Source organism: Callospermophilus lateralis, chromosome 11 (genome assembly GCF_048772815.1).
Source record: "Callospermophilus lateralis isolate mCalLat2 chromosome 11, mCalLat2.hap1, whole genome shotgun sequence".
Lineage (NCBI taxonomy): Eukaryota > Metazoa > Chordata > Mammalia > Rodentia > Sciuridae > Callospermophilus > Callospermophilus lateralis.
Genome location: NC_135315.1, coordinates 36,692,551 through 36,707,826, shown reverse-complemented (window position 1 = coordinate 36,707,826; position 15,276 = coordinate 36,692,551). Strand labels below are relative to the sequence as shown.

The window sequence follows — 15,276 nt, the reverse complement described above, 5'->3', positions numbered from 1 at the left end:
CTATCTACCTACACTAAGCTTCACGCTAACATCATTCTAAATGGAGAATAATTGAAGGCATTCCCTCTAAAAACTGGAAGAAGACTGGGATGCCCTTTTTTACCACTTCTATTCAACCTAGTTCTTGAAACACTGGCCAGAACAATTAGACAGATGAAAGAAATCAAAGGATTATGTATATGAAAAAAAATAAGAACTTAAATTAGCCCTATTTGCTGACAATATGATTCTATACTAGAAGACCCAAAAAACTCCACCAGAAAACTTCTAGAACTAGTAAATGAATTCGGCAAAGTAGAAGGATATAAAATCAACACCCATAAATCAAAGGCATTTCTGTATATCAGTGGCAAAGCCTCCGAGAAGGAAATGAAGAAAACTACCCCATTCACAATAACCTCAAAAAAAAAAAAATAAGATACTTGGGTATCACCTTAATCAAAGAAGTGAAAGATCTATACAATGAAAACTACAGAACCCTAAAGAGAGAAATCAAAGAAGACCTTAGAAGATGGAAAGATCTACCTTGTTCTTGGATAGGCAGAATTAATATTATCAAAATGACCATACTACCAAAAGGACTATACAGATTTAATGCAACTCCGATCAAAATCCCCATGGCATTCCTCATAGAAATAGAAAAAGCAATCAAGAAATTCATCTGGGAAAATAAGAGACCCAGAATAGCCAAAGCAATCCTCAGCAGGAAGAGTGAAGCAGGTGGCATCGCTATACCAGAACTTAAACTGTTCTACAGAGCAATAGTAACAAAAACAGCATGGTACTGGCACCAAAACAGACTGGTAGACCAATGGTACAGAATAGAGGACAAAGAAACTGACGCATAAAGTCACAATTATCTTATATTAGACAAAGGTACCAAAAACATGCACTGGAGAATAGACAGCATCTTCAACAAATGGTGCTGGGAAAACTGGAAATCCATATGCAACAAAATGAAATTAAACCCCTATCTGTCACCATGCACAAAACTTAACTCAAAATGAATCAAGGACCTAGGAATTAAACCAGAGACTCTGTGTCTGATAGAAGAAAAAGTAGGCCCTAATCTTCATCATGTGGGATTAGGCCCCAACTTCCTTAATAAGACTCCTATAGCACAAGAATTAAAACCAAGAATCAATAAATGGGATGGAATCAAACTAAAAAGTTTCTTCTCAGCAAAAGAAACAATCTATGAGGTGAACAGGGAGCGTACTTCTTGGGATCAAATCTTTACCCCTCACACATGACAGAGAGCATTAATCTCTAAGGTATATAAAGAACTCAAAAAGCTAAACACCGAAAAAACAAATAACCCAATCAACAAATGGGCCAAGGACCTGAACAGACACTTCTCAGAAGAGGATATACAATGAATCAACAAATAAATGAAAAAAATACTCGTCATCTCTAGCAATCAGAGAAATGCAAATCAAAACTACTCTAAGATATCACCTCACTCCAGTCAGAATGGCAGTTATTATGAAGACAAACAACAATAAGTGTTGGCCAGGATGTGGGGAAAAAGGTATACTCATACATCTCTGGTGGGACTGCAAATAGGTGCAGCCAATATGGAAAGCAGTATGAAGATTCCTTGGAAATCTGGGAATGGGACCACCATTTGACCCAGGTATCCCTCTCCTTGGACTATACTCAAAGGACTTAAAAACCGCATACTATAGGGACACAGCCACATCAATGTTTAGAGCAGCACAATTCACCATAGCTTGTGTGCTCATGCACACAAACATTAAGTTTTGCTGTGCTTAGCAAAATAAGGAGTTCTGTGAGAAAGTTTGAACTCTTTAAACTGTGTCCTTGTTGCTGTCTTTTTTTTTTTTTTTGAGAGAGAATTTCAACATTTATTTTTTAGTATTTGGCGGACACAACATCTTTGTTTGTATGTGGTGCTGAGGATCGAACCCGGGCTGCAGACATGCCAGGCGAGCGCGCTACCGCTTGAGCCACATCTCCAGCCCCTTGTTGCTGCCTTAAGAAGATAAGAGAAAAGAATGTTCTGCCAAGTGTAAAATTTATATATGTGTGTGTGTGTGTGTGTGTGTGTGTGTGTGTGTACGTGTGTGTTTGCCTGGGAATAACTAACCACAAGTTGATTGATAAGAAATACGGAGCACTGTGACCATAAAAAAAAGTTTTCCTGAGAATGTTTATCCATGCTTGTAAGGATTAAGTTGCCAAAAGGATATTTTTTTCTTTTCCCTTGTTTTAATTAACAATGCTGTATAAATGAAGGAGAGAAAAGAGTAAAGATGGTGCTCTTTTCCTACTGGATGTGTGTGTGTGCGTATGTCTTTTTTTAAGCATCTCTGCTGTGACAGGAATTACACATTGTCTGTGGGTTCTGACAGGTGGCGTCCCTGGGTGGACAGCAGAGAGTCCCCTTACTGGCAAAGGTAAGTGAAGGGGAGAGGTACCATGGGATCAGAAATATCAAGAAGTCAAATGCAACAGGCAATTATAGCTTTGCTTAAGGAGTAAGGAATTGTAATTAATAGAAAACAGCTTCTGCTTTTATGCTTGCTATTGAAACTGCATCTCCTTGGTTTTTGCACTCAGGGAATTTAATGGTTCCTGATTGGGAACATGCAAAAGAAGATTTGCAAAAATATTTAAGGGAAAAGGGTCTGGACAGTTGGTAAAAGATGCACTTTTATCTCCAGATGTAAAAGTGTGTGAATTTTTACAGCAGTCGCAGGGAACTTGGATGGAGGTTCAGGACAGGGAATCAATAGTTTCAGTGAGTGGAAGTGATTCCTCAGATGATGAGGCCTCCATTTATGATGCTTCTAAATTAAAAACAGAGGATCCACCACCTACAAAAGAGGAGCTAATCCTGTAAGTAAAAGGAGGGACTGAGGGACTCCCAGCAGTGGTCGAAGCCCTTTTTTGCTTCGGGGAACTCCCGCCTTCCTTCCCTGCACTGTAAGGATTATGCTACCTCTGTCTACTTAAAAACAAAAACAAAAAAAAAAAAAAAAAAAAAGAAAAGAAAAGAAAAAGAGAGAAAGAAAAAGGGGACGCTAAATGCAGTAAAGTCGCCACCGAGATCCTTGATTTTACATTTCTGGTTGCCCCTCTGTGAAAACATCTGGTCCCCTTGTGGGGACATCTATGGTGTCACTGATGTAGGAGTCATGATTAAATGGGAGTTGAAAACTTGGGGAGATTTTTCTCTTATCTGTTCTGTTTTAAAGGTTTCTGTCTGTCAGCCATAGTCTGGAGCTCCTTTCTGTCTGTCTGTCCTGTGTCTTTGTTTGTTTTTGGCCCTTTAAGACATGTGTAATAATGTGTTGATATTATAATTTGTTTCTTGGGAATTATCTTGGCTAAATGTGTGTCTAAAAGATGATGTTTTATTGTAACAATCTGAATGGGTTTTTGAAGCATTACACAATCTTGCAGTTAAAAGTTGGGTTTAGGTAATTGTTTAGTTTATGATTTCAGATAATTCATGCCAGAGAACTTAAATACTTAGGATGAAAAACTAAAGAACTCTACTTCCAAGTTGGCAAGTAACTTCCCAATCATTCAGTTTTTTCACCAATTTTTAAATTGGGTAGCCTGAAAAAATGTCACTGTGTGTACCAGTGCATTAATTTGGACAAGGATAGTAAATCATAATATGGTATCTGTTGACAAAACAAGATGTAAAGATATAAAATTTTGTAAATTGTGTCTTAAACTTGTATCATAATTTTCAACATTCGAACCTGAAAATTGTAACTTATAGTTAAAATGCCTTAGGCATGAGGTGTCTGCTCAGAATAACAGTTTTCCCTGCTCCTTCCAGACCTCAGTCAGAACTGTTAAAATGCAAATGAAAGAAGCCTTGAGCTCAGTAGGAGACTGATCTGAGGCCCAAGGAAAAAGGAGTAAAGGTGTCTTTTACCTGAACTCAAACTAGACTAAACCAAAAAGTAAATTGTATGGTATTACTAATTACTGGTGGGTCATTTTTTCTAGGACTCTTGCTTTTTCTTAGATTCTGTATTTTTTTTTTTTTTTTTGAGCTCATGATTTTGATCCTACAGACCTAGGTTAATGTTTTTCTGATCAGTTCTATTTTTGACCAATTATGGAGTTTTTCAAAACATTGCAATAGAGATTTCGCCTGCGAAAAGCTACAAGGCCTTTACTATTGTGTTATGTGTGCACACTTGTGTTATGTGTTGTATGTCTATATGTACATATGTCCGTATATCATATACATGATATACAAATTAACATATATGAGGAGCGCTCATAAAAATTTAAAAAAATGGATCCAAAGATCTTTAACTCACGTAATTAAAATGGTTCAATTTAAATTGGATAAACAGATAAAAATAAATGTCTTTAAATTTAAACTTACAAGTTTTTCTAGGTGTTAAAAAAACTAATAAAATATTAATGTCTACAAAATGTCTAATATGCCTTGGTTTTAGGATTTTTCCTTCAAAAAAATGACTAACACTGTTCAATATACTTATCTAATATTTTGATAAAATAAGTAAAGTAAATTTAATATGGGATTACTCATTCATAAGTACTTTTGTTAGATACCTGATTGATTGATTTACTAAGGTCTGTATAAGTGTGTTTTTACAATCAGATATGTGTTAAAAGACAAAAAAAAAATCTCTTAAAACATAAGTTTACCCATAACATTGTGTTTATTAAGTTTTATTTTTTTCTAGAATAAGCAACCATAAAATTTAAACAACTGGTTAAGTAAGAACTATTATTTTAGAGCATTGTACTGTCATTTCTTTAAAAGCTAAACTTGGTTAATATTAAAACATCAATTGTAATTGTGGTGATATTAATGTGTTCATATCTTCCAGGTATACAAGTCTGTAAGGTAGAAGCTTTAAAAGAGCATTATATCAAGCTGGTGTTCTAAGGTTGTATGGTAATTTTAAGCTTAAAAAACATATTGGGGATTTATTTACCTGTTATCAATAAGATATGTAATGTTTTATATTACTTTTTACATTGGAAAACAATTTAGAATGTATTTTTAAGTTAATGAAAGCCTAATCTATGTAAAGGTTAGTATTGTAAAGCACCAAGTATTTTGCTACCTTTCCACAAATGGTTAAAAATTTTCAACCTTTCTTTAATTCATGTTTTAAATGTGATATCATATGGTGTTAGCTAATGTTCATGTGACCTCATTGGAAACTAGAACTCACTATACCTACAAAATTTACTTCTGCTCAATTGGTAGAATTATTTGCTGTACAAGTTGTACTTCAAACATTTTCCAATGTATCTTTAAATATTTATACTGACAGCAAATATGTTGCTAATGCAATTCCACATCTTGAAACGGCTGCCCAGATTCCTGCCACTTCGGCTGCCTTTTCATTATTTCAAACAATACAAGTGCTCTTATGGAAAAGAACTCACAAAATTTTTATTCAACATATAAGAGGTCATTCAACTCTACAAGGACCACTTAGTGAGAAAAATGCTGCCGCTGATTTAGCCCCCAAAATGTCTGCCTTTCTATCTATGGATTCCCAAACTTTACATTCTCAACTTCACCTTCATGCTTCTTCTTTAGCTCATCACTGTAAAATTTCTCGTGAAGCAGCTTCTCAAATTATTCATGATTGCTCCCTCTGCTCTGCACGGATACACTCTCCTAATTTTGACATTAATCCTAGAGGCCTTTTACCTGGTCATTTATGGCAAATGGATGTTACTCATTATCCTTCTCTTGGCAAATTAGCATATGTTCATGTGTCTGTAGATACTTGCTCTCATTTCATTTATGCTTCTCCTCATTCAGGGGAAAAGGTCAAAGATGTAATTGCTCACTGTATGGAAGCCTTTTCTATTATGGGTCTCCCTAAACATATTAAAACAGATAATGGACTAGCATATACTAGTACATCATTTGCAAGATTTCTTCACACTTATGATGTAAAACACACGACAGGTATTCCTTATAACCCTCAAGGACAAGGTATAGTAGAATGAGCTCATCAAACTCTTAAAGCATATCTGTCAAAAACAAAAGGGGGGAGTAGCAGCAGTCCCCCCTCTCGTTTAGCTCATGTATTATTTATATTAAATTTTTTAACTGTAGACCCAGCTACAAAACTGAAAGCTGCAGATCGCTTATGGTATGCTAAGGGACAAACAGCCCATCCACTTGTAAGGTGGAAAGATGTTTTAATAGGACAATGGGTGGGTCCTGATCCTGTATTAATGTGGGGAAAAGGAGCTGCCTGTGTTTTTCCACAAAATGATCCGGGACCTTGATGGATTCCTTCTCGTTTGATATGGTTTCACTCTTCTAAAACTACATCATGAATGCTCTTACCTCTTTGGTTTGTTATGTATCTTATAGATGCCGTCCCTCATTTTTTTTCTCCTTTTCGGAGCTGTGGAAGTTGCCTCTTTCAATCATACCAATGTATGGCTGAGATTGGCTCCATTGGCAGGGACTGATAATATCTGCCTAAAACAAGATGTCCATCTGGGAGCAGTATTGGGTTCCTGTTTACTACCTGTCTGTCATCCAGCAGAAGAAATAAAAAATATGACCTTTTTCTCCAATTTTGATAAAACTATTACTTATGCTGATTACTCTAATTGGCGCACCCCTTCTTATCGCCTACTCCAAAATGCAGTTCAAGTTATAACCACTACTGTTATTGTAACAGATAATGACTCCTGCGCTGAGTTTCACAATTGTGCAACTAAATGTAGATCTATGGGACCTTCCTTTGCATGCAATAATTCCTTTGCGGTTCCCTCATGGACATGTTCCACTTCTAAGAGGCTGGTTTTTTTCCTGGGGAAAAAAACTACATATCAGCAAATATGACTCATGAAACACGTTGCTGTCTTAGTCGTCTCACAGTTTTCCTTCCCTCAGTTGGTGATTTGCTTCCTGAACATCCTTCTCATCACTTAGGAAGAATGGCTACGCTAACATCAAACTGTAAGGACGATATAAACTTATTATCTAAAGCAGAGTTTGATGCATTGACCTTTTCCCTTGTGGGGATCCCTGGATTGGCATGTGTAATGGCAAAAAACATTAATCGTACATCTACTGCTCTAGCCCTGTTGAATGAAGAACAGCAGGTTTTACGACAAGGAGTTTTGGATAATAGAGCTGCTATAGATTATTTACTATTGTTACACCATAAAAATGTATTCAAGTAAAAAATATGTGCTGCTTTAATCTGACAGATAACAGTGTTCCTATTGATACAGAAATTCATCATTTGAAAGAAATGATTGATAATATCAGACAATATGAAGGAAATGAAGAATTATTTTCATGGTTAACATCTTGGCTTCCTAATATTTCCTGGTTAAAAGAATTAATGATATGTGTGATTTTGATATTTGGCATGTCTATACTTGGTTGTGTCATTGGTCGTTGTATGATCACTTGTCTCTTATCTAGTCCTCCTGTTTTGACTTCATATGCCCCCTGACGGTTTGGATGATTGTTGCCAATGACGAGTAAGATGAATCACTGCACATATCAACCTAAGACAGAGGCTTTCATTTTCCATCAATGGAAGTCCTCCATGAGGGGTAAGAATGTTGCAGTATGGTTCACAACCTAACCGCAATCGGCGTCATTGTTATTTTTTTTTTTTCTTAAAGAGAGAGTGAGAGAGAGAGAGAATTTTTTAATATCTATTTTTTAGTTTTCGGCGGACACAACATCTTTGTTTGTATGTGGTGCTGAGGATCGAACCCGGGACACACGCATGCCAGGCGAGCGTGCTACCGCTTGAGCCACATCCCCAGCTCCTCGTCATTGTTATTTGAGGGGGAACTGTGTGCTCACTCACACAAACAGTTAAGGCTGGGGATGTGGCTTAAGCGGTAGCACGCTCGCCTGGCACGCGTGTGTCCCGGGTTCGATCCTCAGCACCACATACAAACAAAGATGTTGTGTCCGCCAAAAACTAAAAATAAATATTAAAATTCTCTCTCTCTCTCTTTAAAAAAAAAAAAAACAGTTAAGCTTTGCTGTGCTTAGCAAAACAAGGAGTTCTGTGAGAAAGTATGAACTCTTTGAAGTGTGTCCTTGTTGCTGTCTTAAGAAGATACCAGAAAAGAATGTTCTGCCAAGTGTAAAATTTATATATATATATATATATATATGTGTGTGTGTGTGTGTGTGTGTGTGTGTGTGTGTGTATGTGTGTGTGTTTACCTGGGAATAACTAACCACAAGTTAATTGATAACAAATACGGAGCACTGTGACCATAAACAAAGTTTTCCTGAGAATGTTTATCCATGCTTGTAAGGATTAAGTTGCCAAAAGGATATTTTTTCTTTTCCCTTGTTTTAATAAACAATGCTGTATAAAATATGGAGAGAAAAAAGTAAAGAGGGTGCTCATTTTCTAATGGATGTGTGTGTGTGCGCGTGTGTCTTTTTTTAAGCATCTCTGCTGTAACAGGAATTACAGATTGTCATCAGGTTCTGACAATAGCTAAACTGTGGACCCAACCTAGATGCCCTTCAGTGGATGAATGGATAAAAGTAATGTGGTATATATACACAATGGAATATTACTCAGCACTAAAAGAGAATAAAATCATGGCATTTGCAGGTAAATGGATGGTGTTGGAGAAGATAATGCTAAGTAAGCCAATCCCCAAAAAACAAAAGCTGAATATTTTTTTCTGATATAAGGAGGCTGACTCATAGTGGGGTAGGGAGGTGGAACATGGGAGGAATAGATGGATTCTAGATAGGGAAGAGAGGTGGGAGGGAAAGGGAGGAGGCAGGGGATTAGCAAGACAGTAGAATATGATGGACATCATTATCCAAAGTACATGTATAAAGAGACGAATTGGGTGTCAACATACTTTATATACATACATATGAAAATTGTGGTATATATGTGTAATAAAAATTGTAATTAAAAAAACCCGAAGTGCATGTATAAAGACATGAATAGGCGTGAACATACTTTATATAGTAAGGTATGAAAAATTGTGCTTTATATGTGTAATAAGAATTGTAATGCATTCCACTGTTGTGTATTTAAAAAAATAAAATCAATTAAAAAAAAAAACATACAACCCCCATGATCAGGGCCATTTTCCTTCCAGAGCGTGAGTCCTTTAATGCTGACTCTTCTACTAAATAAAAGGCACAGCTGGTTTATGAAGTCTGCTCCCATACTGGTTATTTGTACTTTAATTATGGTGCTAAAACCATTTTGGATGTTTTTGCTTATGGTATCCATTCAAGAAGGGAATTTTCCTAGAGCAGGTACATTAAGAATCATAAAATGTAGCTTGGAATATTCCAGAACTGCACCTCCGGTGTAGAGTGGAGTAACTACAGTAGCTCTGTTCTTCTCCCCCAAGTCCCTCCATGTCACACCTTCCTATTATTTGCCTGTATTCCTCTTAACCAGTGATTCTGATTTTCTGGAAAAACAAAAGCAAACTCCATGCAAGTTTTGTTATAAAAAGTGCATCTTTATTATTTCACCAGGCTGGACACAGCAGAGAGCCCAAGGAGCCGCTATGTGTCGGTCATGCAAAAGAACCCGCTCCATATCTGTCAGTTTGGTGGCTTTGATACCATGTCTGCCTAGAATAAGCTGATGACAGCCACTTGACTGTCACCAGTGTGAGCAAAGTGGGAGGGGATGAGTGGCAAAGAATTTGTCCTGGGATCTTTTGGAACAGTTACAAAATGAAATGAAAATAAAAATAAATTATAAAAATTAAATAATATAAATAAATAAAATCTAAGTTCAGAGTGAGGCTGTTCAGAAACAACGGGCCACAGGAGAGGTGGCTATGGAGTCACAGGGATGCTTCCAAGACTCCGGCCCCTGCTCCCGCAGGGCCCACGGAGGTCACTGGGTTCCTTGCTGCCTCCAGGCCACTCAGGCATTCAGCTCCAGGTCAGTGACATATTCCTGGACCCAGTTCTCATTGGGGTCAGCACACACCTGCCGGCCTCTCTTGGTTAGGAAGCTGTGGGGAGAAGCAGAGGATCACACTGAGGAAACCTACAGGGATCTGGGGCCCACGGTGGTCCCTCCATTCCAACCCCTGCCCTGGGCAGCTCAGAGAGGCTCTGCCTATGTTACTCCAGAGAGTCTCTCCCACCAACTCAAGAGTGTCTCAGGGTACCCTGCCACCTCCTTCTTCTTGTCCCTCCTCTCTGAGTTGGGGATCCCACCTTCCCGACCAAGTCAGGTCACATTTAAGAGCTGAATCCTATGTTCATGGCCTGTCCAGGGTTGCTCTCCTGGCCTGTCTCTGCCTGTGTGGGGCTGTCCTCAAGGGTGGGCAGGGGAAGTGGCACTTACATGACACCTGGCTGGGAGCACTGGCTGCTGGTCTCAAAATAGTCCTCTATGAATTTGCGTTGAATCTGCCGGGCCACGTAGGAGAAGCAGCAGGCCGTCGGGGTGTCTGCACCAACTGTGGAGTAAAGGACAGAATGAGTCCAGGTCATCATCCAGAAGGAAAGGCCACCAGCTGCCACATCCTGAGAGGCTGAGGAAGAGCCCTGTGTAGGGTGCAGACTGGAGACCATCCTCGGGAAGGCATTTGGGCATTTCTACCTAGAAACCTCATGTCTCTGTCTTCCTACTGTCTCTGTTCTCCTTGCTTTCTGACTCTTCTTTGTCTGTGTGATTCAGAAAACCAAGCAGACTATTCTCTCTTCCTTCAGGGAATTCTGTTTGGTTCAAGAAGTCACACCCCAGCAAAAAAGAAAGGTCTGGACATCTATCTTTAGATCCAGTGGGCAGAGCTCCTGGGGAGGCCTGGAGTGAGCTGGTGAAGCAACCACATCACTGGGAAGGAAGTAACCAGGTCTGCATTCTGCCTCTTGCAAACTCAGTGATTTAGGGCTCCATTTTCCACCCCCCTCATCTATAGAAAGAAGGAACCCCTGCCCCAACGCTGACTCTCAGGGCTGGGGACTAGGAGAGCTAAGATCCCTTGTAAAGGTGAAAAGTCCTTAAGAGAAAGCTCAAGGTGCTTTGTAGCCCTTTAAGAAGTTTTCTCTTTTCTCCTGGGTTCTGGAGACCACAAGAAGAGATTGATGTGGTCTCCCCAGGGCCAAAGAGTGGGGACACCCGCCACAATAGGGTGGACTCACATGGTGCAGAGAAGACCTGGTCGCAGAGAGCCATGGTGCAGAGGAGGACAGCGAGAGCAGCTGTGGAGACCTGCATGATGTTCAGTGGATGATGGAGTGTGGTCTCAAGTATGAGCAGATCCAAGAAGGGCCTGGGTCCTCCCTGCTGCCTGTGTCCTTCTGGCATCTGAAGCCATCTGCCCTTCTCTTTATAGGCAGCCGTGGCAAGTGGGGAAGTGGAATCTTGGGGTGCAGGGGGAAATTTTTAAGCATAGCAATATTGTCATGATGTTACACAACTTGGGGTCCTTGGTGACCACAGGAACTCAGGATATCTAAGAATAGCATCTCTGAGCTGTAGGTCTCAGTTCTACACTCATGAGTTGCTCTAGTTTTTTGGGGGGGTGGGAAATGGTTTCCCTGTGAGAGGGAAGAGACTTGTGTGCGTCTACTCAGAGTTGCTATTAGCTGGTCCCTTCTCATAAGAACTTATTTATGGATGACCTCTCCAGTGCCGTTCCTTTCTACAGAACTGAAACTCAGTTCTTTCTTAGTCTCTGTAACCACATGGGGTTGACATGTGAATGGCAGCAACACCCCACCCTCAAATCCTGGTACTGAATTATGGAATCCCCGGCTAGAGGAATGGAAAGTGTGATGTCACGATTCATTTGTTCATTTATCGAACAGTCATAGAATGACTAGGGGACTCTGTCACAAATGTATTTGTGAATTATGAAGTTCCTTTAGGTGTGGGTGTCAATATGTCAGAAGCCTAAAAATATTTATACCCACTAACCTAGGAAAAGTGTTTCTAGGAAAGAGTTCTACAGAAACAAGCCAGATATGGAGGTATCATCAAACAAAAAGACCCAGCATCATTTGTAATTTTCCTCTACCAACTAGTGTTAACTATTGGCTGGCCATCTTTTTGAATATTTATCTATGTAAATATATATGTATATAAGAATTTTTAGGCTTAAAAACATAAATAGCATATAGTTCTGTATCATATACGTAGAGTGTATATGCATACAGTAGATGTAAATGGGTACACCTTTTACGCTGAATATGATGGACACACTACATAGATAGAGATGTGTGCAGTATTCGCAGCAGAATATTCCATGGATGAACATCTTAATTCCCTTTTGTTTTTATTCCCTACTAATGTGTGTGTTTTTTTTTAAGCTAGCCATTCTGTAAAAAAAAAAAAAAAAAAAAAAAAAAAAAAAAATCCTTGTGTCTACCTATTCCTGTTCTTTGGCAGTGTTTCTATAAAATAGATTCTTGAAAATGGAATCAGGTCAAACAGCAGTTTTTGTTTGTTTTTTTGTTTGTTGGTTTGTTTCTTTGTAGTATTGAGTATTTAATCCAAGGCCTCAGTCATGCTAGGCAAGAGCTCTACCACAGGGCTGCATCCCCAACCCTAGTATGTGTGGTTTAGTATTTGCTAATTATAGTGTTTAAATAAACCTCAAAATGTTTGATACTACAATTCTACACAATTTTTTTTTTATACCAAGGATTGAACTCAGAGGCACTGTGTCACTGACCCACATCCCTAGCCCTATTTTGTATTTTATTTAGAGACAGGGTCTCACTGAGTTGCTTAGTGCCTTGCCATTGCTGAGTCTGGCTTTGAACTTGTGATCCTCCTGCCTCAGCTTCCTAAGATGCTGGAGTTACAGGCATGCACCACCATGCCTGGCTTCTAAACAATTTTAGATACAAAAATCAGATTATTTGGAAGATGAAATAATTGTGGCTCATAAAAATTAATTCAGGTTTGATTTCTACACATCTTTTGAATGTCCCCTTCTTCTGAAAAAGGACCCTAGCTCAGTGTATATTTATTGTACTTATAACAGCAACCCAAGTAATCCACCTGTTAAATAACTTACCTTTCATAGCAAACCTATAAACATAATTCTGCTCCACATAAAGACTGATTTCCACACCCACTCCTCACCAACATTAGCCATTTATATAGTGGAGTATGGTTTTTAGATAAATAATGTGTGGTATACTTATAACCCCATACAGATATACACCACATTTGGGAAGGAGTGGTGAATTCTGTTACCTAAGTCAGTGTTCTTAGCCACTAACCTGCATGCAGCACTCCTGGTAAACTTGATAAAAACATCAGTTCTCAGGTTCTATCCAGAGCATTCTGGTGGGAGTGGCTTTTGAACTGTTGCCTGTGATTTGAGTGTAGGTAGATCACACCTGGGGAAATCACTTGGGCAGGGTTTAATAGCACATAGTATGTAGTTAAATGAAGGTCTAGTTTGGAAACTCAGTTGTGCCATCTACATGCAGTGTGATCTTGGACAATTTGCTTACCCTTCTCGAGCCCAGATTTACTTTTCTGTCAAATGTGTATGTTAATAATACTATGTAAGCTATATTATTGCATTAGTAGGATTGAATGAAAAAATATATATATATATGGCACATAGATTTGAGTAACACATAGCTTTATTTATCATAAGTAAACTCTACAGAATACTCTGCCTAATGGTATATGAAGGATATCAAATGACAACCCTCAAAACAGGGTGGCCTGACAGGAGGGAGAGAGGAGGAAGCCATCACATTGATACATTGATCTTTTCCCAATACATCCTTTCCCAGTGACAAGACAATCCCTTGGAAGGAGATCTCCCCCAAGCCCAAAATGACAGAATCTGGGAAGAATCCAAAACATTGATCCTTCCCCAAATAGATCTTTTCCCATTGACAATACAATAGATCCTGGAGGGAAAGAGATAAGTGCTGAATGCTGAACTCTGGACCCTCCATCTTTGCCCAGTAAATAACAAGTTTCACATTCTCACAACCTGTTTCCTGAGTGTCCAAACTGATATGTTCTGATAAATCTTCAATGGTTAAGTCATCTCCCAGTGTGTAACCTATATAAACCTGTAACTCGACTTACAGATAAGAATCATATGATCATCTCAATAGACGCAGAAAAAGCATTTGACAAAAAACAGCACCTCTTTATGGTTCAAAACATTAGAAAAACTAGGATAACAGGAACATATCTCAACGTCCTAAAGAGTATCTACCCACGCTAAGCCTCCCGCTAACATTATTCTAAATGGAGAATAATTGAAGGCATTCCCTCTAAAAACTGGAACAAGACAGGGATGCCCTCTTTTACCACTTCTATTCAATCTAGTTCTTGAAACACTGGCTAGAACAAATAGACAGATGAAAGAAATCAAAGGGTTATGTATAGAAAAAAAAAGAACTTAAATTAGCCCTATTTGCTGACAATATGATTCTATACTAGAAGACCAAAAAAACTCCACCAGAAAACTTCTAGAACTAGTAAATGAATTCGGCAAAGTAGCAGGACATAAAATCAACACCCATAAATCAAAGGCATTTCTGTATATCAGTGGCAAAGCCTCTGAGAAGGAAATGAAGAAAACTACCCCATTCACAATAAGCTCAAAAAAGAAATAAGATACTTGGGTATCACCTTAATCAAAGAAGTGAAAGATCTATACAATGAAAACTACAGAACCCTAAAGAGAGAAATCAAAGAAGACCTTAGAAGATGGAAAGATCTACCTTGTTCTTGGATAGGCAGAATTAATATTATCAAAATGACCATACTACCAAAAGGATTATACAGATTTAATGCACCTCCGATCAAAATCCCCATGGCATTCCTCATAGAAATAGAAAAAGCAATCATGAAATTCATCTGGAAAAATAGGAGATCCAGAATAGCCAAAGCAATCCTCAGCAGGAAGAGTGAAGCAGGTGGCATCGCTATACCAGAACTTAAACTGTTCTACAGAGCAATAGTAACAAAAACAGCATGGTACTGGCACCAAAACAGACTGGTAGACCAATGGTACAGAATAGAGGACAAAGAAACTAACGCACAAAAATCACAATTATTAGACAAAGGTGCCAAAAACATGCACTGGAGAATAGACAGCATCTTCAACAAATGGTGCTGGGAAAACTGGAAATCCATATGCAACAAAATGAAATTAAACCCCTATCTGTCACCATGCACAAAACTTAACTCAAAATGAATCAAGGACCTAGAAATTAGGGTCTACTAGACGAAAAAGTAGGCCCTAATCTTCATCATGTGGGATTAGGCCCCAACTTCCTTAATAAGACTCCTATAGGGC

At 38.6% G+C, this 15,276-nt stretch overlaps 1 protein-coding gene across 1 annotated transcript; it reads right to left on the bottom strand.

Annotated features, from left to right (window-relative positions):
• Positions 1-9,902: 9,902 nt before the first annotated feature.
• LOC143409805 (C-C motif chemokine 3) lies at positions 9,903-11,277 on the bottom strand. The gene is made up of 3 exons (XM_076870366.1): positions 11,132-11,277; positions 10,332-10,446; positions 9,903-9,993 (listed from the first exon to the last, which is right to left on the bottom strand). The coding sequence occupies exons 1-3, from the start codon at positions 11,205-11,207 to the stop codon at positions 9,903-9,905; spliced, it is 282 nt and encodes a 93-aa protein (XP_076726481.1). The 5' UTR covers positions 11,208-11,277.
• Between the last annotated feature and the right edge of the window lie 3,999 nt (positions 11,278-15,276).

Bases quoted from the DNA above. Each gene is read 5' to 3' on its own strand.
- LOC143409805 (XM_076870366.1), bottom strand. From the start codon at position 11,207: ATGCAGGTCTCCACAGCTGCTCTCGCTGTCCTCCTCTGCACCATGGCT. The intron at 10,447-11,131 runs GTGAGTCCACCC...TTTACTCCACAG, and splicing joins CCAGGTCTTCTCTGCACCAT to TTGGTGCAGACACCCCGACG. The intron at 9,994-10,331 runs GTAAGTGCCACT...TTCTCCCCACAG, and splicing joins TGCTCCCAGCCAGGTGTCAT to CTTCCTAACCAAGAGAGGCC.